The following is a 22,483-nucleotide window of genomic DNA, read 5'->3' as shown; positions in this document are numbered from 1 at the left end:
TGCAGTAGCATGCACTGTAAAGAAGCAGACAGAGCAGCATGATCACTTATTTAAAAGGCATATTTCCAGACGTCGCAGGTTTCCCTGGAGCTTTCCGTGGAGGTGCAGCTGTAAATGCAGCCATGGAAGAGGTTTGTACAAGGTTTCATGTGTTGCTTTGGTGCCGCCAGAATGATGCTATTTAGACTAAACTTGATGGATTTAATAACAAAACAGTAAAAATCTAGTTAGTTGGCTGACTTATTGGTGAACTAATATTAGAGGCTTTAAAGTAAAATAATATGTTATTCTTTATTTTGTTTCAGAATCAGAATCAGAATCAGAAAAGGGTTTATTGCCAAGTTTGTTAGACACGCACAAGGAATTTGTTGTGGTGATTGGTGCAATACAATACAAATATAAAAGCAAATATATAAGAGATAAAATGTATGAACAGAAATCTCTTCCAGTTATCTCTTCCAGTGCTTTATTTTTTTATTTATTTTTACAAAGAAAAGAGACTTATTAGAGGTGAAAGATTGTTACAGCACTTTTTAAATAATATAAAACCTGACTTGATGTGATTCAGAATGCTCCCTGTGAGGTATAAAGAGAAATAAAACATGCCGTCTTTGTATGAACGCACAAAAAGTATAACTGTCAACAGGAATAGCTTCAAAAGGCCTGAATCCACAGAATAAAATCCTTACATTTACATGCAGCACACCACGTGCACATGCAGCAGTTTGTTGAAATAATCTCCTTACAAAAGCAAAAAAAAACATTCCCCACAAAACAGGCTCTCAGTTGCACTGAAACCAGGATTGTTTTACCTCTGTGTTTCCACGGCACTTTGAGACGGAGCTAAGGCGGCATCGCTGCAAGTTATTTTCATGTCTTTAAAGACTTTTGGGGATGTTTGATATTTCAATGTGCTGCAGGAGCTTTATCCCACCCTCCAGTTTAAGAAGTGCCTCCCGGGTGGATTCCTGTGTCATGTCACAGGTGTTTGTATAGCTCTCAGACTGCTGCGGCTCCAGCTCCATCTGCACGGCTGATCTTATTCATGCAGGTCGTACTCAAAGACAAAGGAAGACGGCTCCCCTGTTTGTGCGCAAACATAGATGAATAAACTGTTGGAGGCTTGCATGTGTGAACGACAGTTGTAGTGCTTGGCTCCATGAGAACCTCTAGGGTGCAAGAGATGTATGGAGCGTCATAATGGGATAATCAAACAGATTAAAAGCTTCGTCTGCACTGCATCCTCTTATTAACAGGATTCAATCTGAGTGTTTCAAAAACTGCTGCAGAGATTCAACCAAATGTGACATCATCCCTACTGGGAGCATCCTTGTAAATATTGTAATAATCTTCAGCTCTAAAGCCTATTTAGGTAAAGAAAACTTGCCATATTGCTAACTTCAGCTCACCAAAACTGCTTCAATTTCAGAAATTTTACAACGGATTGTGAAACATTTGCTCGGAGGGAAAATGAGCCGAGCATTTACTCGTGTGCTGCTAATGCTCCTTCTTTAAATGTGTCAGCATACTCATTTCTCATCCCTTGACATCTCTCCTCCTAGCTTCTACTATTACTATGACATTTTCTTCCAAAGCTTATAATTGATTTCTGCTTCAATTTATTACGATGGCCTATGGAGCCCCTGCAGCACAACGCTAGTTATCTGTGGCCCACCAGGAGCTTAATCCCCTAAAATGAGCTGAATTAATAAGCGTCCTCAAGTAAAAATATTGATTACAAGATCAATGTCTGTTTCCTTGCATCGCTCTGACTGATTACTGTAAAATATAACAGCATTAAGTACCAAGAAGAGCACCATTTTCAATCACTTTATTTCAGTCTTACATTTCAGTATGGCTATCGCCCGATTGATTGCATGTGTAAAGCCTTAATCCAGCATTTTAAAGTGGGATTTGAAGAAAAAGATCATTAGATATTTGTTTAGGTATTGATCAAGCTTATATTTGTTGTTGTCTTTCAAGTCAGGTCAAAAACAAGTTGTAAGAGAAGAGGAAAGTGGGGGTATCCATGTTGCCATGTTATAGGATATTCCTTCAAACCTGCAGTCATTTATGGATTTTCTGCAGAAGATTTAGAAAGAAGTGTTTTAGACATTTTTATATCAAACAAGGCACCGAGAGGCTACTGGAACTATTATATCTGCACTTGATCATCATAACTGACAGGTTTGGGGTATAATATTTACTCCTCCAAGCTGCAGCTGCACAAATAAGAAAATTAACTGAGGAATATTATCATATAGCAGCTCTATTTCTACACCGTTTCATTAAAACAGACAGATGCTTTTCATGGGCTTTGCTCTTAATCTGAATAGGTACATGACTTTTTTATTCATGCATAACAGCATACTGTATTTGTCATATTTAGTTTTTTTTATGCTATATCAACATGCCGCTCCTCGAGATACACATAATCTTTATGAGGTTTGGGGTAAAAAAAAAAGAGTTTTCCTTCAAAGGGTACCATTTAAAATCAACTGTCCACTTTGGACTTTAGCATCCATCCATCATTAAATCAAACTTTGTTTATATAGCACTTTTCATACAGTAGTAACGCAAATTGCTTTACATAATAAAATCATCTATCATCCAGCTTGAATACATCCATCAGTTGGGACCAGAGGGAAGTGGCTGCTAGACCTACTTCCGCATAACAAACATAAAGGAGCTTGAGGCAAGAATAAGAAATGAGACTCATTAGCGCCACGACGACCGTCGGGGTTCCTGCAGCCAACAGCGAAGCCGTCATGGGAGAACGGGCATGCAGCGTCATTTGACGTCACATCCGCAGGACAGCGCGGGAAATTCGGGCCCGGAATTGCAGCACATTTTGCAGCACACAGCCTGTTCAAGGCAACGGAGAGATACACTAGGGCTCATTCTTTTTGGTTTGGAACGCTTCATCTGACATTATTACTAGAAAACTTAAAACGTATACGCATTTTTTTCATAAATCCTGCCTCATTCCTGCCTCATGCTCCTTTAAGAAACATTTACAGGGGTCAGAAATACAGTATACTGTATACAGGGTATGCAAACATTTGGAGTGAAAGAGAAACTTTCTTTTCAGTATTTTTATAACATGGTCGGTTTAATTTATTTTCCCAAAAATTTTTGAAATTAAAGTTTGGGACTCTTGAGAGAACTGAATATAACTTTTAACATAAAGCCACTATATACACATGCCAAGCAGACTGAGAGTTAAATTTATAATAACCATCAAGTAAGAAAAAAAAGGTGTTTCAAGGTCTTTTGAGTTTCCTCAGTTCTGAGAAACGGCAGTTAGGAGGAATGGTGGTGGCCACTTTTAGGTCAGGAAGACCTTGAACAGTTTCAGATACTGTGAGTAAGATTTCTAGAACGCCAAATGAAACCGCTGCTGGACTACAAAAAAAGATCTTCAGTCAGATTCAGCAGACGCTGGAGGGGGGGAGGGCGGTGCACTGATCTGTTAATGAGATCCATGGCTGAGTGGAGTGCAGCATAGACATTTGTAAAGTCCAAACAAGCATAAGGCCTGCAGACTGATGAGGTCAAACTGTAACTTTTTGTCCGCAAAATGCAACGAGAGGGTTGGAGGGAAAAACAACAACAACAAAAAATATAACAGGATGCAGGCTTTCATGAAAAGAAGACCTGGGTAAAAGTTAGGCACACAGGTAGATTGATCGCGCTCTGGTCTTTCATGTCAGCCAGTGGTGACATTTCACATGTCAAAGGAAGAATCTCTGGAAGCAAAGGCCTCAAACTCAAACGTGTCAAAAGAAGAGTGCGTACTAAAAGGTGTGGAAAATACATCTTTTTTTTTTAAGGAAAAATTGATAAAAATCACCTCCAACTGAAAGATTATGATTGAAAAAAAATTACAAGCTGCCACACTTATGGTAGCCAAGTACACACACGGCTTCTCTTCATCTCTTGCACTCGTAAACTGCTAAAGTTATTCAGATATGTTAGATCTTAAACATTTTGTCTTTCAAAAATCAAGTAATTTATTTTCAACACCTTTTGTAAATGTATTCCATTTTTGATGATCAGCAGTTTTGATCACGCGGGGTGCCCAAATTTTGTATCTAATTTTGAGTAAAATGAAACATTATTAAACTCAAAACATAAATATTCCAGAGCTGCATTTTCACGAATGCCCCAGATATCTATTGAGAATATTTTTATAACCCTCATCTCCAAAAATAAACAGACACTTACACAAACAGTCAGTAAAAATAAGCCAACAAAGTTGTTGTTGTGTTTTAGATTGCTTACCCAGTCAAAAAAAGAGACAAATAATGGATTTTCCAAACATATGGCAGCATGTATACCTAGAGGTTAATCAGCAGAGCACATCTGTAGACATGAGTAGGATGTATTACATCTCCGCAGCAGCCCCCTCAGCGAGTGAGTTTGAGTGCGGTGGGATGCACGTCGCAGATGTCGAACCACTCCTGATCCAGCTCCTTGTGTGGCAGCAGGCCGTTTCTGGGCAGAAAGGGCCGGCGCCGGCGTTCGCGGCTGCTCACCACTTGCCAGAAACGCGTGGCCTTGAGTAGAAAGAGGGCATTGTGGCTATAGGAGTAGTAGGCCGCGTCGATGTTGCCATCTGGATGGTCCCTGCTCTCCACGGGAGGGAAAACATCTCGGATGTTTTTGGGGAAGCCTCTTGCCAAGCTGTTGGCCTCTACGCTGAATGCAAACACCTGTTTGAACAGATAGTTGTTTTCGCTGTTGAATGAGATCAGGCAAATTACAACACGTGCAGAAATTACAACATCAAATCTTAACTTTTTTCTGTTAGCTTGAATACATTCTCTTTTAATCCTAACTAACAGGCCATTGGTTTAATTGTACAACCTCTTGCTTTGCTATAAATTGCAAAACATATGCAGTTGCAGTTAGGTTTAGGCAAGATTTAAATAATTTAATCAAGACTCAACTGAAAAAGAAAAAAAATCTTAATTTGCAACATATGAAAGGCAGTTTTATTGTAAAGGCAAACACTTTCCATGCCCTCTCTTGTGCATTTTCACACTTTTCTTGATTTTAAATCTGCTGTGTTTTAACGCTTTCAAGCAGAAACTGGCAAGCTTGAGACAAATGAGAACTCTGTTTGAAGACTGAGGGAATACAGCTCGTACGCTCCTCTCCATCCCTCTCTGCTGTGCTTTGACAGCGCCTCCAGATCCCTAGGGGCCTGTCTTACACAAATACAGTAACCAGGGTAACTGTAAAAGTGCCAGGAAACGTTCATATACAGATTTTCTAAAAACAAAAGGAATATCCAGGTTTTTACCACTTTCATTTTACGTGTGAATCAAATAAATGATTAAATCTTACTAGATTGTTTTTGAAGAAATAGATGTGGGAATCCCTTCTGTCATAGAAGGCTGTGTCAATGGGACTAGGCACCCCTGGGAAACCGAGAGAAATGGCCCTTGGATATCGATGACCTTCTGAGTCCTGTCTAAATGTGTGGTCTTTCTCATTATTGTACCTCCAGAACTGAGTACCTGTTCAAAAAAAAGAAACAACAACATAAAATACCCATCCAGAACCAACATTTTCAGACTCTTAGATCATTTTACCACCTTTGAAGAAGTAAACAGCATCTCTTTTTCTAGACCACACATGCACATATGCATCCACTCCATCTTTTGGAATCCCGTGCCATCCAATCTGGAGTGGGACCGGATCGCCATAACGAGTTCTGTTGCTCCGGTTCTCGTACAGCCAGTACCAGCCGTCTCTCACGAAGTACGTATTGAAGCGGATCATCACCTCCCCACGCGCTGTCCTTTCCTTTCTGATCCAGTCGAACACTGTGCTGAACCGACCCTTGCAGCTACCTGATGTCAAACACAAGCACATTAGAGGAAAATTAATACTGTAGGTGCAGTTTATTCCTGCAAGTTGGAAAATTACCCTCTCGTGCGCGTGGTAATTACGTACCATAAAGATCCTGTATAGCTTTTCTGTCCATCCAGTTCATCTCAAAGCCTGCTTCGTTGGGCAGATAGCTGGGCTGCATTATGGATCCAGGTCTGTAGATGTGGGGAAGTCCCAAAACATGGCCGATCTCATGCACCGCTACCTGAATGACAGGAATCGTTCTGTAAAGCACTCTTATTCTTATTCTCTCAAAGCCTTTCTTTAATCACGGTGTAGTAAACTTACTTTGAGAAGGCTGATTCCACTGCCGGCATTGGGAGCAGTGAAATGCTCATCATCATCAAAGTGTATATCTCCAAGGAACCACGCATGGGCAAACTCTTGACCGGTGCCATCAAACTTCTGATTGCATCCCAGATGTCTTCCTGTGTGGAGTACATAAGTATGGAGCTTTAAAAGGCATAAAAAAATGCATTGATTTATCTGTGCAGTTATAAAGAGCATGTTTTTCTGCAGTAACCTACATTGGCTCTCACCTTTTGGCATTTACTAATGCACATTTTTTTCCAATACTTTGGAGGGTTTTGTATTGTATATCATATTTTACTATCAAACTTGTCAGTGTGTGATATGAGGATTCAGTCGTTCCCATCAAAGATCAGCCTGCATACACACCTCAAACAGGCCACTGTGGTCTGGATCTGGTTGCCTAAAGAGTTCAGTTCTACACGTGTGATGTGACACAGCTAACTTTTGGTGATCTACTGCCAGAACTCAGCCCAGTGTCAGAACTCTCAGACTCCATCCATTCGTGGATTATCCATACCTGCGTCCTCTCATCGAGGGCCGTCTGCTGGAACTCTTAGACTCAGTCAGTTTTACTGTTACCAGACAAACACAGATCCAGAGGTGTCAAGTAACGAAGTACAAATACTTCGTTACCTTACTTAAGTAGAAATTTTGGTTATCTATACTTCACAAGTAACTTTTTACTTTTACTCCTTACATTTTCATGCAATTATCTGTACTTTTTACTCCTTACATTTTAAAAACAGCCTTGTTACTCTATTTCATTTCTGCCTTAAAAAAAAACTATCCAGTTAAATTGCTCCATCCGGATAGAGTGAATTTGGTTGTGGTTGTTTCAGATGTTCTTGTCCAGTTTTGTTCTTACATCCGTTGCCCTCAGATTCCTGCAACTAAACTTGGATGTACATTCCAATAAAGGTTAGGATAAATGATAACATGCCTCTGAAGTTTGACTTTTTGCACCATTACAATACTTATAGGCAACTAGTCATCATATCTCCTGCTCTCTGAAACACATGTTAATGCTCATTAGTACACATATATGGTTCTTTAATATATTTGCATTATACTAAGATGCATTCATTTTCAATGGCTTTTGTCCTTAATGGCTTTTTTCCCCCTTACATTACTTTTACTTTTATACTTTAAGTAGTTTTGAAAGCAGTACTTTTATACTTTTACTTGAGTTGATACTTCTACAGTATCACAGGAGTATTTTTAAACTCTAGTATCTATACTTCTACCTGAGTAATGAATGTGAATACTTTTTATTTCTGGCATTATCATGATATATTGTTTCATATTATTATATTAAGTTATGAAATCTCTTGGGATGTTAAACTATAGTATTATATTGTTATATATAATAGTATGGTGATATAATTTGGTTATATGTTGTAATATTTTATACAAATGATGTTATATTAGGATATTACTATATTTATTATGCTATATTTATATGCTATCATGCTACACCACTCTATATGATAATTATTTATTTGCTCACTCTCGAATCAATATTCTCAATTTATGTACCTATTTTCATCACCTTATTTACACTCAAACACGAAGAATGTAAATACTTTTGACACCTCTGCACAGATCCCCTCATTTATTGGTGAACGTGTGTTGGAGTGAGCCTACCTGTGCCAAAGCCCAGCTTGATATCGACATCCTCCAAGCGGGACCGAGTATCCTCCACAAACTCCAGGGGTGACACCTCACTCCACATCCTAAAAGCCATCCTGAAGATGTACCTCTGCTCGTCCACAGTCAGCTGACTGCTGTAGCCTTCTCCGATGAGCCTCCACCTCAACACGTCCTTAGAAAACGCCATGAAACCCGTTAGACTCAAATCTCTCTTGTGCCTGCTTTTTGACACAAGAACAGCCAGATGTTTCTTTCTGCTTCTCGCTGCCTCACTGCGACTCGTACTCTCACTGGTGTTTCCCATCCGACCACCCACGTCGGCGTCAGACGAGTTTAGAGATGTAACATTAGTGGTGATGGTGTCATTTGAAAAGGCCACGGGATCAGTTTCTGTGTCATTAAAGCTGAACGCGTCCTCCTCAGAGGAATTAGTGGAGCCGCCGGTTGTGTTGCTCGCTGTGTTGTTGCCGTCAGTCTCATTGAAAGCGTCACCGTGACTGTTCTCAGATGCTGCATGGGGGGTCAGGTCTGGCTCCACGTCAGGGACTCCACACCTCGGTTTGTTCATCACCTCTTTGGTGGCCTCGTCAAACACCCCGGTAACAGGCAGACCTGACACCCTCTGGAACTCTTGGAGCGCTGATATAAATGAGTGCTTTTCAGTTTGACCCGTGGGACTGTCTGGATGTCCACTTGGAGGGGCGGCCCTTGATGGAGCCGACGCAATCGCCTCCTGGATTGTGGCCTCAAAGTCGTCCGGGAATTGATCCTCAAAAGAATCATCCGAATCCTCAAACTGGACCTCTTCCCAGTTAACTGACCGGATGAAGCCGTATCTAGAGAGAAATAACTAAAACAAGATTCTGAAGTTAATCATTTAAACATTTTAAGGCAAGGCAAGGCAAGGTAAGTTTATTTGTATAGCACAATTCAACACAAGGTAATTCAAAGTGCTTTACATCAACATTAAAAGCAGCAAGACACAATAAAAAAGTAAATAACAAATAAAATGAAATAAAATGATAAGAAAAGAGGTCAAATAATAAAAAGCACAAGTAAGATAAGGGCAGTAGAGTCCAGCAGGTAAGTATTTAATTTAAGAGTACGCTTCAGTAAACAGTAATGTTTTTATCCTGATTTAAAGGATCTACAGTTGGAGCAGACCTCAGGTCTACAGGAAGTTTGTTCCACCGGTGAGGAGCAGAATAACTGAACGCTGCCTCACCTTGCTTGGTTCTGGTTCTTGGGAACCACAACAAACCAGATCCAGATGAACCTCAGGGGTCTGGGAGCTTCATAGGAACTAACAGATCAAGCATGGATTCTGGTCCAAGACCATTCAGGTCTTTGTAGACCAGCAGTAGGATTTTAAACTCTATCCTTTGACTAACTGGAAGCCAGTGTAGTGATTTCATGACCGGTGTAATGTGGTCCAGTTTCCTGGTGTTTGTAAGGACTTCTGGATCAGCTGCAGCTGCCTGATTGAGATCTTGTTAAGGCCTGTAAAGATGCCATTGCAATAATCCAACCTACTGAAAATGAATGCATGAATACGTTTTTCCATGTCTTGTTTAGACAGAAACCCCTTAATTCTAGCAATGTTTTTCAGGTGGTAATAGTCAGATTTAGTGATAAATTTTAGATGGCTGTTGAAGTTCAGGTCTGAGTCAATAATTACACCAAGATTTCTGGCTTGATTTGTAGCTGTCAATGACATGGAGCCAAGGTGAGCGCTGATCTTTTCCCTTTAATTTTTAGGGCCAAAATTGATCACCTCTGTTTTGTCTACATTTAGCTGGAGAAAATTCTGGCACATCCACTCATTGATTTGGTGAATACAGTTACTCAATGAGAGTAGGGGACTGTAGTCACGTGGTGACTGAAATAGTTATGTGTCATCGGCATAAGTATGGTAGGAAATGTTGTGATGTTCCATAATCTGAGCTAGGGGTAGCATATAGATGTTGAATAGAAGCGGTCTGAGAATGGACCCTTGGGGAACCCCGCGGAGTGGAAAGTGGAAAGGTGTGGAAAAAATGTAAGAAAAACGTTACCTCTGCGTCATACTCATCCGTTATAACCGGAGCCTGGTGGGAATTAAACATCTGCATGTCAGAATGATCCCGATTGTGGAAAAGTTTCTCTGCATCTGTGGAGCTGGAGTTTGTCAGAAAAAGCAACATTATCAGCTGGATACAAGTCAGCATCGTGGTCTGCGTCTGCTCCCCGGGCTTTGGACGAGGTGTGATTATTTAAGTCGAGGAGCAACTCTGCTTTATAAGCAAACCCTGACACTCCTGCCCCTTTGGAGCGGGCCCACTTCTCTCACCCATCTGTGAAAAGTAAACCCCATCCCTACTGTAGACAACTGATCAATTTGACTAAACTCCCTGGAAGTGTTATTCACGCTCCGAGGAGTTTAAATGGACTGTTGTTGACCTGTGGAGGTTAAAACGTTCCTGTGGACAATGGAAGTGCTTAAGGACTGTTGCAAACACCTGTCGTGAGTAGGAAAGGCAAACAAAAACACACTTGAGTGCTTTACAGTGAATAATCACAGACAAAACGTCCTCTGTCACACACTGATTTAAGTTTATTTGCAGAAATATTCTTTAAAACACACATTTATACTGTTACACACAAACAGTAACAGTTTCTCCAGTGCAAAATAAGTGCAGCGTGTATCCAACAATAGTGACGTAAGCAGGAAAGCAAAACAGGCAAAAGGGAATACATGCAAATGGAAATGTGGAATAAACAAAGATGGAAGATGAGGCGGATGGATTTAAGGGGGGAAGCTGGCGGCGGGTCACTGTAGAGCCTTGGCTATCGCTGCAGCCAGGTGTTCAGCTGTCGGCTTTTCTGCAGCGCAGCTCACGCAAAGCCCTTCCGCTGTCATGGCATCCTGTGTAGTCGGCCCAATAGCTGCAAACTGGAAACAAAGTGACTGTCAGAAGATCTCCTGCATACCTCAAACCCCATGCATAATTGATATGTTTTTGTTTGCGCGTGACTATGAGCATCTCTACCTTTATTTGTGTCAGCTGTTCGCCTGACAGCTTCTGCACCACATCCAAGCAAAACTTTACTCCCGAGGGACTGAAGAAAGCTATGCTTGCTGGCGTGCCCTATAAGAACATTTCTTATATTTAAAAGGGAAAAAAATTATATTTATTTAAAAAAAAAAAACAATTAGAGTGACGGTTTCACCTGCTCTGTAAAATAGTTCTTCAGATTTTTCTTAATATCGGGATGTTCAGACGTTTGATAGACAGTCAGCGTCTCCAGAGGAACTCCTGGAAACAAGGAAACAGATCCCAGCGGTGATAAAGGTGGTGCAATTATTATTCTATAATTAGTGTAGCCCCAGAGGGTCTTGTATCACCTTGAGCTTTAAATGTGAGGCCCGTGAATAGGGGTTGCTTACCATTTTCCCTCAGAGCCGTGGGCAAGACTTCTCTTTTGATGGAGCCACAGGGGAAAAGGAGTGGTGGGATATTTGTGCTCTCTCCTGTCACAGGAATTAAGTATGAGGTCATATTAGTTACCAGAACAATCATGAGTTCTTTATTAAATTAATCTGTGAGGAATGAGAGTCAATGAAAAGTCACATCATACGTTCAATGATTACACGTGATAAGACGTCCGCAGTTCCCGTGTCCTCTCCTAAAGGATTCAGGCCCAGATCTTCAACTATATCAGGGGGGAAAGAAAAGAAAACACAAAAAAATCCACATAAATTTGGGGTGCTGTGCAGTAAAAATCGCTCAAATAAAACGTATGAAATCTAACAGTTTTCATTGTTTTATTTTCCTTTTAAATATACTCCCATTAGACTTGATTACAGCAACACTTATGAACACAGAAATCAAAATATGGACAACAAAACACCTGGTTATATCTTTCAGGGCATTAAACATGTTCCGTCAGGCTCATGCTGGTCGGAGAAATGTATTTCTGAGCTGTAAAACTGTACTGTGGATCCAGATGTTCAATCGAGCAGCGAAATTCAACATTTTGAACGACCAACAGGGGCTGGTCTTTCAGGACGGTGATTTCTACAGGTTTGTCTGTCATTGTTGTGAAGTTTTGGCTTTTTTGGGGGTAATTTCTCCAATTTCTCAAAAATTTGCTGCTGCAGTTAGTCCCCCTTTCTCTTTGGCGTAATAAACTTGTGCTTTTTCATGTGATGCCTCCTTAAAAAGCTTAATATGGCTTACTTGAGTTATCAACATGTGTCCCACGTCTGGAAACCACAGCCTTACATAATGAGCATGGTCGTCTAAAATAACTAAAGGCCCAGACCTCCCTCTCCCTGTCCAGCTCTTCCACGTGAAAACAGAGCGATTCCCACTTTACCAGAGTGTCCTGGGTCTTAATCAAGGCCTCCACCAGGTTATACATGCTCAAAAAACATCCACATCCCAAGCAGACGCCCAAATCACCTCAACTGGTGCCCCCCAGTCTGGAGAAAACATTCCAATAAATGTCAAACCAAACGGTTTGCTCAGTGTGCATTTAAAATTTTCATGTGTTATCATTTGTATTATTAGAATCTGAATCAACCAAGATGACAATAAAGAGGCCACTGTCACTGAAAATAAAAATGAGTCAAAACAAACATTAGGAGGATGTCTCTGCACCTGCTCGTTTTCTAAAGACTAAATCCATTCACTGCGTCTCACAGCAAACTGTGACTTGTGTGTGACACAAGTCACGTCAGGGTGTGAGAGGGAAGACAACAGGGAGATCCTGGATTACGATGGTCAGGACATTTAGAAAAACACTGGTGCTCACAGATGTGACCACAGCTCACCTAATGCAGCGGTTGCCTTGCCAACCACATAGACGGACTTTGCGTTCCACTTGTCTCTTACAGAATTGTTCCATTCTGGGTTAAAATAAAGAAAAAAAAAAGGATTAATTTTATGCTTTACAAAGCATTATGTCTGATAATATTTTAAACACACACTTTTGTCATTAGATGGTGTCTGTGTATTTGATATACCCTGAATTATCTCACCTTCTCTTCTTTCTTCTGCTTCTAAACACTTTTTCACAGCCTCCACTGCTCTTGGACTGGTAAATATAAGACCGCCATATTTCTCTGGTTGGAAAAGCTGACATATAAAAGAAAAAAAAAGACATATTAATCACCAGATGACTGATACATGAAAATGAAGGACTCATGCTTGTTCAGCTACTTAATCAACGAGGTTTACCTTATCTGACAGGCTGTTTAATGACACAAATTTAAAAGACAGCACAGGAATTAGGGTTGCTTTGTGTCCATGCGATGCCAGCTCCTTTAAAATCAGAATAACATCACTTTAAAGTAAAGTAACAACACTTGCCAGTACAGCTTGAATATGCTGTCTCTTTAAACTGCGTGTACCTTGATATAAGGATCAGGTCCAGCCTCTGCGTCCCGAGGCTCCTTAAGAAGCAATACGTTCATCTTTGCAATGTCCTTAAACACACGACAGATTAAATAACACAGGGTGAGTTAAAAACACCAGTGGGGCAAAATCCAGCCACATTCATAAAGTGAGAGCTGCTGAAACATTGAGGTCGGTGGGCGTGGAGGTCACTGAGCTGAACTACTCCCTAAAACTGTCAAATGTCGCTGCTGATAACAACACTGCTGACTCAGGACTATTAGACCGTCTATGAACAGCAAATAAAAACACTAATATTCTTTCCAGCTAGTCGTACATGCGGGTACGAAGGTGAATCATTTCTGCCTGCAGTCAGTATTATTGTTTACATTAGCAGGAAGCAATGAATGGAATATGAAATACCTTAAACTCCCCACTTAAAGAACCAGTCATCCATTCTTATCCAACGTTATTAATTAACTTAGTAAGGACACCTCCCCGTCTGTAACAAACAAAGGAACGTTAAAAAGACAAGTCATAACAAAAAAATAATATACCTTCAGTCGCCCTTAAAGACGACTGTATGAAGAACTGAAAGAGAGGGGAGCACCGGTCGGATTTTGCCTGGTATCCAAAAGATATAGTGTAAGAATTAATAAGATTATCTTGTTTATTTGAGTATTGGCATATAGTTAAGGTAGAAGTACGCATGTTATCATGGTGGAACAAAGCTTTGACATAGTTTATATAACTTCTCAATCCGCTTGAAATGGTTTGTCCCATTTCACCAGCGGGTAACTGGCCGACATTCGGGCTCCTGCGTTCCTTCCGCCGGTCAGCAACTCCGTACAGTTGGAGCCAAAATGGCGGACCCCGGGGGACAGTTTCGTTTCCGATATCTGTCTCCTCCGTCGCACTGTAACCTTTGCTCCGCCCACTTCCGGGACACACGTGGTTCACGTTGCAAGCATGGCTTCTTCTGCGAAGAGGAGGGCAGTGGGTTCGGGTGAAAACCCCAAGGAAAGCGACAACAGCTCGGAGGAAATCTCGGACGACGATGTGGACTCCGGAGAGGAGGGCAGCGACACCCCGGACGAAGAGATCAGTGAGGTGGGAACATAAATATTTACCCCCCGCTGCCCCCGCTAGCCGGAACGCTGGGGGTTGGGGCTAACAGGAATGAGCAAAAATAGTATTTACTGTTCGACTTGGGCCACTTTAATATTATTATGAAGCTAAATATAACATATAAAGGGCATTTACTCTACGAGTGTAACTTTGCGTCAACCCATTGAAGTGACACGTGTTGCTACGTTTGAGTGTAAACACTCACCACCAGAGGTGTCAAAAGTATTCACATTCATTACTCAGGTAGAAGTATAGATACTAGAGTTTAAAAATACTCCTGTAGAAGTTGAAGTATCAACTCAAGTTTTTTTACTCAAGTAAAAGTATAAAAGTACTGGTTTCAAAACTACTTAAAGTATAAAAGTAAAAGCAATGTAAGGGGGGAAAAAAGCCATTAAGGACAAAAGCCATTGAAAATTAATGCATCTTAGTATAATGCAAATATATTAAAGAACCATATCTGTGTACTATTGAGCATTAACATGTGTTTCAGAGAGCAGAAGATATGATGACTAGTTGCCTATAAGTATTGTAATGGTGCAAAAAGTCAAACTTCAGAGGCATGTTATCATTTATCCTAACCTTTATTGGAATGTACATCCAAGTTTAGTTGCAGGAATCTGAGGGAACGGATGTAAGAACAAAACTGGACAAGAACATCTGAAACAACCACAACCAAATTCACTCTATCCGGATGGAGCAATTTAACTGGATAGTTTTTTTTTTAAAGGCCGAAATGAAATAGAGTAACGAGGCTGTTTTTAAAATGTAAAGAGTAAAAAGTACAGATAATTGTGTGAAAATGTAAGGAGTAAAAGTAAAAAGTCGTCTGAAAAATAATTACTCCAGTGAAGTATAGATAACCAAAATTTCTACTTAAGTAAGGTAACGAAGTATTTGTACTTTGTTACTTGACACCTCTGCTCACCAGTCTCACTTTCTCTCTTTGCTCCACTTTCAGGAGGTCGTAGTGGATTTTGAAGCCCACACCATTTCAGACAACGACTTTAATGGCATAAAGAAACTGTTGCAGCAGGTATGTTATTTTCTTTCATGTTTTATAAACTGATTGTGAGCTTGGTGCCACTGATGTTTTTTTTTTCTCCCCCTGTTTGGACTCAGCTCTTTCTGAAAGCTCATGTAAACACATCAGATGTTACAGACATCATCATCCAACAGAACCATGTTGGAAGTGTCATCAAGGTTAGTTACTCATTAATTTAATCCACTCTCAAAAGCCACAGGCTCGATCATTTCTGTTTTTGACACTATCTCTTTGCTTTGACACCAGCAAGCCGAGGTGCCAGAGGACAGCGATGACGAGGATCCAGATGAGGTGTTCGGCTTCATCACCATGCTCAACCTCACGGAGAGAAAGGTAACGTCCCAGGTGGAGTCACTGGCTAGGGCTGCCACCTTTCAGAAATAAAAAAGGGACATCCCCAAAACTTCTAAAATGCATAGAAATGTGTTTATTTTATATGAAAAAACAAAACGCTTTGATTTAAACGTTTAAAGTGCTTTAATAGCATTGAACTTGCATGACTGTATAGACAGCCAACCATATAGAAACGGAAATAGCCTCCAATACTATGTACGTCCACATCAGCCCAGATGTATAATATAGCTAAAGGTGAAGAATATGGTGTAAAAGTTAATTTATTTCAATAATTCAACTTATAAGGTGAAACTAATGCATGCATATTACATAGTCTCATTACAGGCAAAGCAAAATATGTTAAGCCTTTATTTGTTATAATTTTGATGATTGAATTGTTTATTGATTTCATAATATATTCTAATTTTTTGAGATTCTTTATTTGGGGTTTTCATAAACTGTGAGCCATAATCACCAAAATTATAACAAATAAAGGCTTGAAATATCTCACTTTGCATGTAGTGGGAAATAATATATTTGTTTCGCCTTAAGTTGAATTTACTACGAATTAAGTTTTGCAATATATTCAAATTTTCCGACCTTCACCTGTATATTATTACATAAATAAATAAGAGCATAATATGTGTCTGTATTGGTTCAATACAGAACGCAACTTTTAATTCCAAATTACGGAACAATTCCGTATTTCAAGCGACGGGTGGCAACCCTATCACTGGCTCTTATCTGCTGGAGTCGTGAAGGTAATTTAATGCATGCGCGGTGGTTTTGGCAGGGTGTGCAGTGCGTGGAGGAGATCAAGGAGCTGATCGTGGACCAGTGTGAGAAGAACGCTGCCCACAGTGTGACCGAGCAGCTGGAGAAGATCTTCAGCGACACCAGCAAGCCTGTTGGGCTGCTGCTGAGCGAGCGCTTCATCAACGTACCGCCACAGATTGCCCTCCCGCTGCACAAACAGCTCCAGTAAGACCGGTTTTGATATGAGCTTCACTTTGCCTAATTTTTGTGAATTGTAATAGTCACAGCAAAGAACATTTATCTACATATTCCATGCAAGTAAACTGATAATGTTGCTTTAGGGAAGAAATAGCTGAAGCTCAAAGGACAAATAAGCCCAGTGGGAAGTGCCACTACTGCCTGATGATCAGCAAGACCTGCAAAGAGGCGAGCAAGAATATCCCTGCCAGAGGAGGAGCTCCCAAAGAGGAGCACATGTTCGTCAATGCAGAGGAGGAGTTCTTTTATGAGGTAAAGTCGAACAGAAGAGTGAAAATCCAAACTAAATTTGAGTAATATACAAGACTGGCCACAGTTTTTAGTTTTATTGAAGTTTATTGCCTTTTTATCAGATGGATTACCTCTCAGATGTCAGTTTGAGTTACCGTGTAGTGAACGAGCTTCACCGCCGGGTCCCACTGGGAGCAGGAGTGCCGTGGTTTTCAGGTGTTCAGCAGGTTTTCAGAAGCAGAGCGTGCATGTTCAGTTGGATATTGTGAGATTTTAGGTAGGGCTGCAACAGAAAATTGATGACACTTAGTTGCCAATTAAGTTAATTTACTCACTCATTCACTCACTCATCTTCTCCCGCTTTTCCGTTACCGGGTTGCGGGTGCAATAGTCTCAACAGAGATGCCCAGACGTCCTTCACCCCAGACACCTCCTCCAGCTCTTCCGGGGGGAGTCCGAGGCGTTCCCAGGCCAGCCGAGAGACATAGTCTCTCCAGCGTGTCCTGGGTCTTCCCCGGGGTCTCCTCCCGGTGGGACATGCCTGGAACACCTCCCTAGGGAGGCGTCCAGGAGGATCCGGTACAGATGCCCAAGCCACCTCAGCTGACTCCTCTCAACGTGGAGGAGTAGCGGCTCGACTCCGAGCTCCTCCCGGGTGACCGAACTCCTCACCCTATCTCTAAGGGAGCGTCCAGCCACCCTGCGGAGGAAACTCATCTCGGCTGCTTGTATCCGCGATCTTGTCCTTTCGGTCACTACCCAAAGTTCATGACCATAGGTGAGGGTAGGGGCGTAGATTGACCGGTAAATCGAGAGCTTCGCCTTTCGACTCAGCTCCTTCTTCACCACGACGGTCCGGTACATCGACCGCATTACTGCGGACGCTGCACCGATCCGTCTGTCAATCTCACGCTCTATCGTTCCCTCACTCGTGAACAAGACCCCGAGATACTTGAACTCCTCCACCTGAGGCAGGACTTCTCCACCCACCCGGAGAAGGCACGCCACCCTTTCCCGGTGGAGAACCATGGCCTCGGTTATGGAGGTGCTGATTCTCATCGCTGCCGCGTCGCACTCGGCCTCAAACTACCCCAGCACATGCTGGAGGTCCCGGTCTGATGAAGCCAACAGGACAACATCATCCGCAAAAAGCAGAGATGAAATCCTGAGGTTCCCAAACCGGATCCCCTCCGGCCCCTGGCTGCGCCTAGAAATCCTGTCCATAAAAATTATGAACAGGACCGGTGACAAAGGGCAGCCCTGCCGGAGTCCAACATGCACCGGGAACAAGTCTGACTTACTGCCGGCAATGCGAACCAAACTCCTGCTTCGATCATACAGAGACCGGACAGTCCTTAGTAGAGGGCCCCGGACTCCATAAGTTAATTTAATCAAATTTAATAGTTGGTTACTTCATCAAGTCTGTCTCATGCTATAGATCTGAGCTAACAACATTTCTTCAAGGAATAATGTTCATGTTACTTTTAATGATGTCAGTCAATTTAACAGTTAAAAAAAAAGTAGATATTTCTGTCTCAGGTGCTTGTCGGACACATATTTTCCTACGGCTCTCTCCACTGGTGGGAGCATCTCCCCCGTGAGTGCAAGCATGTGTCTTTGTGAGCACATCAGGGCAGAACTCCGCCACGATCGATCCAGAGAAAATTGTAAATGCATTGTGTACACATGTTTTTTTTCCCCCTGAGACTGAGGCCAATATGTACCAGAAACTGCTCTCCAGAACTCTCAGTACTCGGCGCCGGTCGGTCAGCATACATTTACTGTGATGTCCAGTGTATTATTATACAGAACATCGGAGAGATCGTGTTTTCTACTGTCAGAAAATGTTTACATTTGTGATTTGCACCAACCATTTAGGAGTAACAGTAGTGAGAAGCCAATAACCACATACGGTACTGTAAATATGTGTGTGGTGGGGAATCTTGTATGTGGTCGTAGTTCCGAAGCCCTGGAGGCGCCATAAAGACTCGTATGAGCGCAAAGCTCGATTTCTATGCTTTCCTGCCTTTTGGTTGTTCCCTTCACGGGTCACCGCCTGTCCTTTCGCTTTCAGTAGTTTTTTAATATTCTAGACATCTTTAACAGCTTAAGAGTTATGGTTATAATAATCCACAGGTTCACTATTAAAATAGTCATTAATTTGCAGCTTTAATTTTCAAGTTTAAACAAAAGTTTTGAGGTCATGTGGTAATCTTTTAATTTGAAGACATTTCTCACCATACCCTGTCTTTTCTGCTGTTACTTTTTATGAGCGGGATCAGTGATGTCAAAATGTGCATTTTAACTACAATTAGTCTCTCCTTGGCAGCTCGGTCAGCTCCACCTGCCAAGTGTAAATTGATGCAGCTTGGTGCCAAAATAGCCCCCTTGTGCATCTTTATTGGAGCAGAGTGGGCCGTTGTCCCTGGGATGCCTCTGAACCGTGCCGCTGCAGCTCTAGTGGCTCCGTTCTCCTTGACTAGAGTGGTGTTGATACACGACAGCTGGCACGGCCCGGCTGGATTCTGACGCTGCCGCGCACCCATTTGTGACCCGGGTGCCTGTCTTTGTCTTAAACCTTCAAATAATTCTTGCTGTCCTTCGTCGTCTTTACAGGAAGCCGTCGTAAAGTTCCACTACTCTGTCCAGGAGGAGGCAGACTCTTGCTTGAGCGGCAGGTGGTCATTTGACGATGTGCCCATGAAGCCGTTCAGGACAGTGATGTTGATACCCACGGACAGAATGCCTGCTATTATGGACAAACTGAAAGAGTATCTGACCATCTGAAGCAGGCGCCAACCTGCAGACCTGCAGGATTGTGGAAATACATCCAGATACTTCTCCATCACAAAGTAGTTTCAGGATTTTTTTATTGTAGTTTCCTCTTTACAACTGCAAACACATTTTTTTGTTCTACCTGATCTATTTAGGACACAATTCAGAGGGAAGTTGTACCAAATTCTAATACTGCAAAGGTAAAAATTGATCTAACGGTTCACAAGCTACAACAGTGACTAAGAGATGTCACGTCTCAGCTGATAGAGGCAAAGGACTCAGTTCAGTAAACATTTGCGTTTACACATTTAGAAGCAGTTTCGTCCTTGCAGCAGATGCACATATTTCATACAATTTCTAAAACTAAGTAAATAAAGAGTGTTTCGGAAGCAAATTCTTGAATTATTTGGTCAAAATACCTCTGTATTCCTGTACATCTCTTGTTCCTGATGATAATGAAATAAAATTACTCCTTTTCATTCTTTTACATTGGTATTTCTTATTGCCATGGTAACAGGTGTACTTATGGACAGGTAGTGTACAGTGGTGTTTTCTACCTTTTTTTTTTTTTTTAAAAGACTTCAGATCTACCTGTTGTCTTAAATCTTCAGCATGCACACTTGTCCTGACTGCAGATCAAGAGCACACACACATGAACACACACAAAAAAAAGGCAGCAGCCATGTTTGTAGTATGAAACAATAACTGGTGCTGTAGTTTACAAAATGCCAGCCGTGTACAAGTGACCACAAAAACCTTATAAATTATTCCAGCCTGAGGCCTCCATTTGACTACTGTTTTTAACAAGCAGTTTGACATCCTGTTGCAGCTTCAGCTCACTGAATTATGCATCGGTCGTAAGAGGGGGTCACTTCTGCACAGTTGCCACGAGAGTCGCTGCCGTGTTTTATAGATGGATCCTTGCCGGACTGTCTGGATCCCTCAGACTCCAGCATGTGTTGCAGGATGTCTTTGCTCTCACTAGAGGGCAGGTTGTAGAAGAAGTACAGCGGTGCCATTTGAATGAACCTGAAAACACGTGAGAAGAATTTAAAGAAATTCAGATGAGTGTGATTAGTTGTAAAAGAAGAAATAATGGAGCAACAATTGTACGAAATTCAAGAGTGCAGTGCAAACAAATATAAAAGCTACACTCAAATCAGCAGGCCAGCTGACAGTCTTGCCTGGGGCCTGGACAAAATAATTTAAGATGGGGCCCCCCTGCGTCCGGATCTCTCCTTCTCCCTCTTCCTCTCCTCTCCCTCTGCTCTTCAGGTTTTTATACAAGCTAATGGGCGTTAACATTAGACCTAGCCAGTTAGGTTAAGTTACAAGGTTGGTAAACGTTGGCTGCGCTGTTTCTTACCTTGCTCTACGCTGACTTTATTAATTCCAGCTTCACCGTCACCACCCTTAAATATTTGTGTAGAGAATCTCTGAGGCCTCTATTTTCTTCTTCTCTTTTCTCATCTTTTCTGAGCACCGGACTTGTGCTGACCGGACATTTTGACCAGTCTAATGGATGAATTAAATGATAACATCAAATTTTGATCAGCAGCCAAACCATTTTTGTGTTGGGGGTTTTTGACCACAAGGACAATTAGGAAGAAAAATGTAACTCAAATACTACATATTTTTCCACAAATAGGCATATTTTGAAAAATTATTCCATAATTTAATGAGAATAAAAAAATAAATAAAAACATTTTTAGGTCTGGCCCCCCCCCCCCCCTACCCTGGGCCTAGGACAACAGACCCGTTTGTCCCCCCCCTATCGGCAGGCGTGCAAATCAGGCTGCAGAGGTCTGATGTTGAGTTGGAAAAATAAAAAAGAAGCCAACTTACACCTGAGGGGAAATTTCTGAGACTATTCTCAGGCTGTTCTGGGACAGGTTGTACTCGTTGAAGACGACCCACTCCGGCAGGCCCAGCTTGTGGGACTGAGCTCCGTAACCAGAGCGCGGGTGCACCTGAGCCATGTGCTTGTGTGTCAAAATGAAGTAATTTCCCGAGCCGTCCACATCCCGAGCAATCTAGCAGAAGGACAGAAACTTGAAAACAAACTGCTGAAAAGAACGTTAACAAGGACTTCTGGGTATTTTTAATACCTGCATAAAGAATCCAGCCAGCAGAGCTCTTTTGATGTTGTTGGTGTTCGTCTTGGTTCCAAAGCAAGGTACAGAAATGGGAAGTTCAATCCTGTTCAGGGTGTTAATCAGCTCTGATCTGATGGCCTCCGCCGTCTTAAGGGCTGAATGATCCAGAAAATAGTCCTGGCACCATTTTTCAGCAGTTGTATCTGAGAGGGAAGATAATAGTTACTACACAGCATTTTGTCTGCAGCTTTCTTCCTAATTAAACATTTAAAAATGAAAAAAAAAAGTTTCACCTTAACTATAAGCTGAAAGCCAAAACACAAACATTTGTGCCCAGATAGTAAAAAATTAAACAGACAGCAGATGGTTTATTACGCAGAACCAATTAAGAAGGATTCAAGACAAAGGGTTGCCTTGCAGGGTGAAAAAACAATGAGTCTCCAAATTATTAATCTAACATTAATATAATTTATTGAAGTAGGCCCAGACAGATGGCGGTCCTGCTGTGATTTATTACACAGGAGATTTCTTCAATAAAAAAAAAAACAAAAAACATTTTATATATATATATATATATATATATATATATATATATATATACACACACACACACACACACA

The 22,483-nt window shown here is 41.5% G+C and overlaps 3 protein-coding genes across 4 annotated transcripts in view; 1 reads left to right on the top strand and 2 right to left on the bottom strand.

The window, feature by feature from the left end:
- Positions 1-3,846: 3,846 nt before the first annotated feature.
- Positions 3,847-13,804, bottom strand: mmp21 (matrix metallopeptidase 21). The gene is made up of 15 exons (XM_061707849.1): positions 13,665-13,804; positions 13,259-13,333; positions 12,887-12,983; positions 12,680-12,754; positions 11,482-11,556; positions 11,291-11,374; positions 11,074-11,159; positions 10,916-10,991; positions 10,738-10,795; positions 7,858-8,699; positions 6,190-6,329; positions 5,965-6,106; positions 5,604-5,861; positions 5,353-5,525; positions 3,847-4,715 (listed from the first exon to the last, which is right to left on the bottom strand). The coding sequence occupies exons 1-15, from the start codon at positions 13,692-13,694 to the stop codon at positions 4,410-4,412; spliced, it is 2,517 nt and encodes an 838-aa protein (XP_061563833.1). The 5' UTR covers positions 13,695-13,804; the 3' UTR covers positions 3,847-4,409.
- A 385-nt stretch (positions 13,805-14,189) lies between these two features.
- Positions 14,190-20,329, top strand: bccip (BRCA2 and CDKN1A interacting protein). Its single transcript, XM_061708635.1, has 7 exons — positions 14,190-14,351; positions 15,331-15,405; positions 15,492-15,572; positions 15,661-15,747; positions 16,541-16,728; positions 16,845-17,013; positions 19,609-20,329. The coding sequence occupies exons 1-7, from the start codon at positions 14,211-14,213 to the stop codon at positions 19,777-19,779; spliced, it is 912 nt and encodes a 303-aa protein (XP_061564619.1). The 5' UTR covers positions 14,190-14,210; the 3' UTR covers positions 19,780-20,329.
- A 94-nt stretch (positions 20,330-20,423) lies between these two features.
- Positions 20,424-22,483, bottom strand: part of dhx32a (DEAH (Asp-Glu-Ala-His) box polypeptide 32a) — a 141,239-nt gene continuing 139,179 nt past the window's right edge. For both annotated transcript variants that reach the window (XM_061708241.1, XM_061708240.1), the window contains 3 exons: positions 21,876-22,066; positions 21,613-21,800; positions 20,424-20,796 (listed from right to left, as the gene is read on the bottom strand). In XM_061708241.1, coding sequence (XP_061564225.1) covers positions 20,604-20,796; positions 21,613-21,800; positions 21,876-22,066 — 572 coding nt within the window. In that variant the 3' untranslated portion in view covers positions 20,424-20,603. The remainder of the gene's footprint in view (positions 20,797-21,612; positions 21,801-21,875; positions 22,067-22,483) is intronic.

The sequence above is a fragment of the Cololabis saira genome, chromosome 19, assembly GCF_033807715.1.
Source record: "Cololabis saira isolate AMF1-May2022 chromosome 19, fColSai1.1, whole genome shotgun sequence".
NCBI lineage: Eukaryota > Metazoa > Chordata > Actinopteri > Beloniformes > Belonidae > Cololabis > Cololabis saira.
This window is presented reverse-complemented; position numbering and strand designations above follow the sequence as displayed.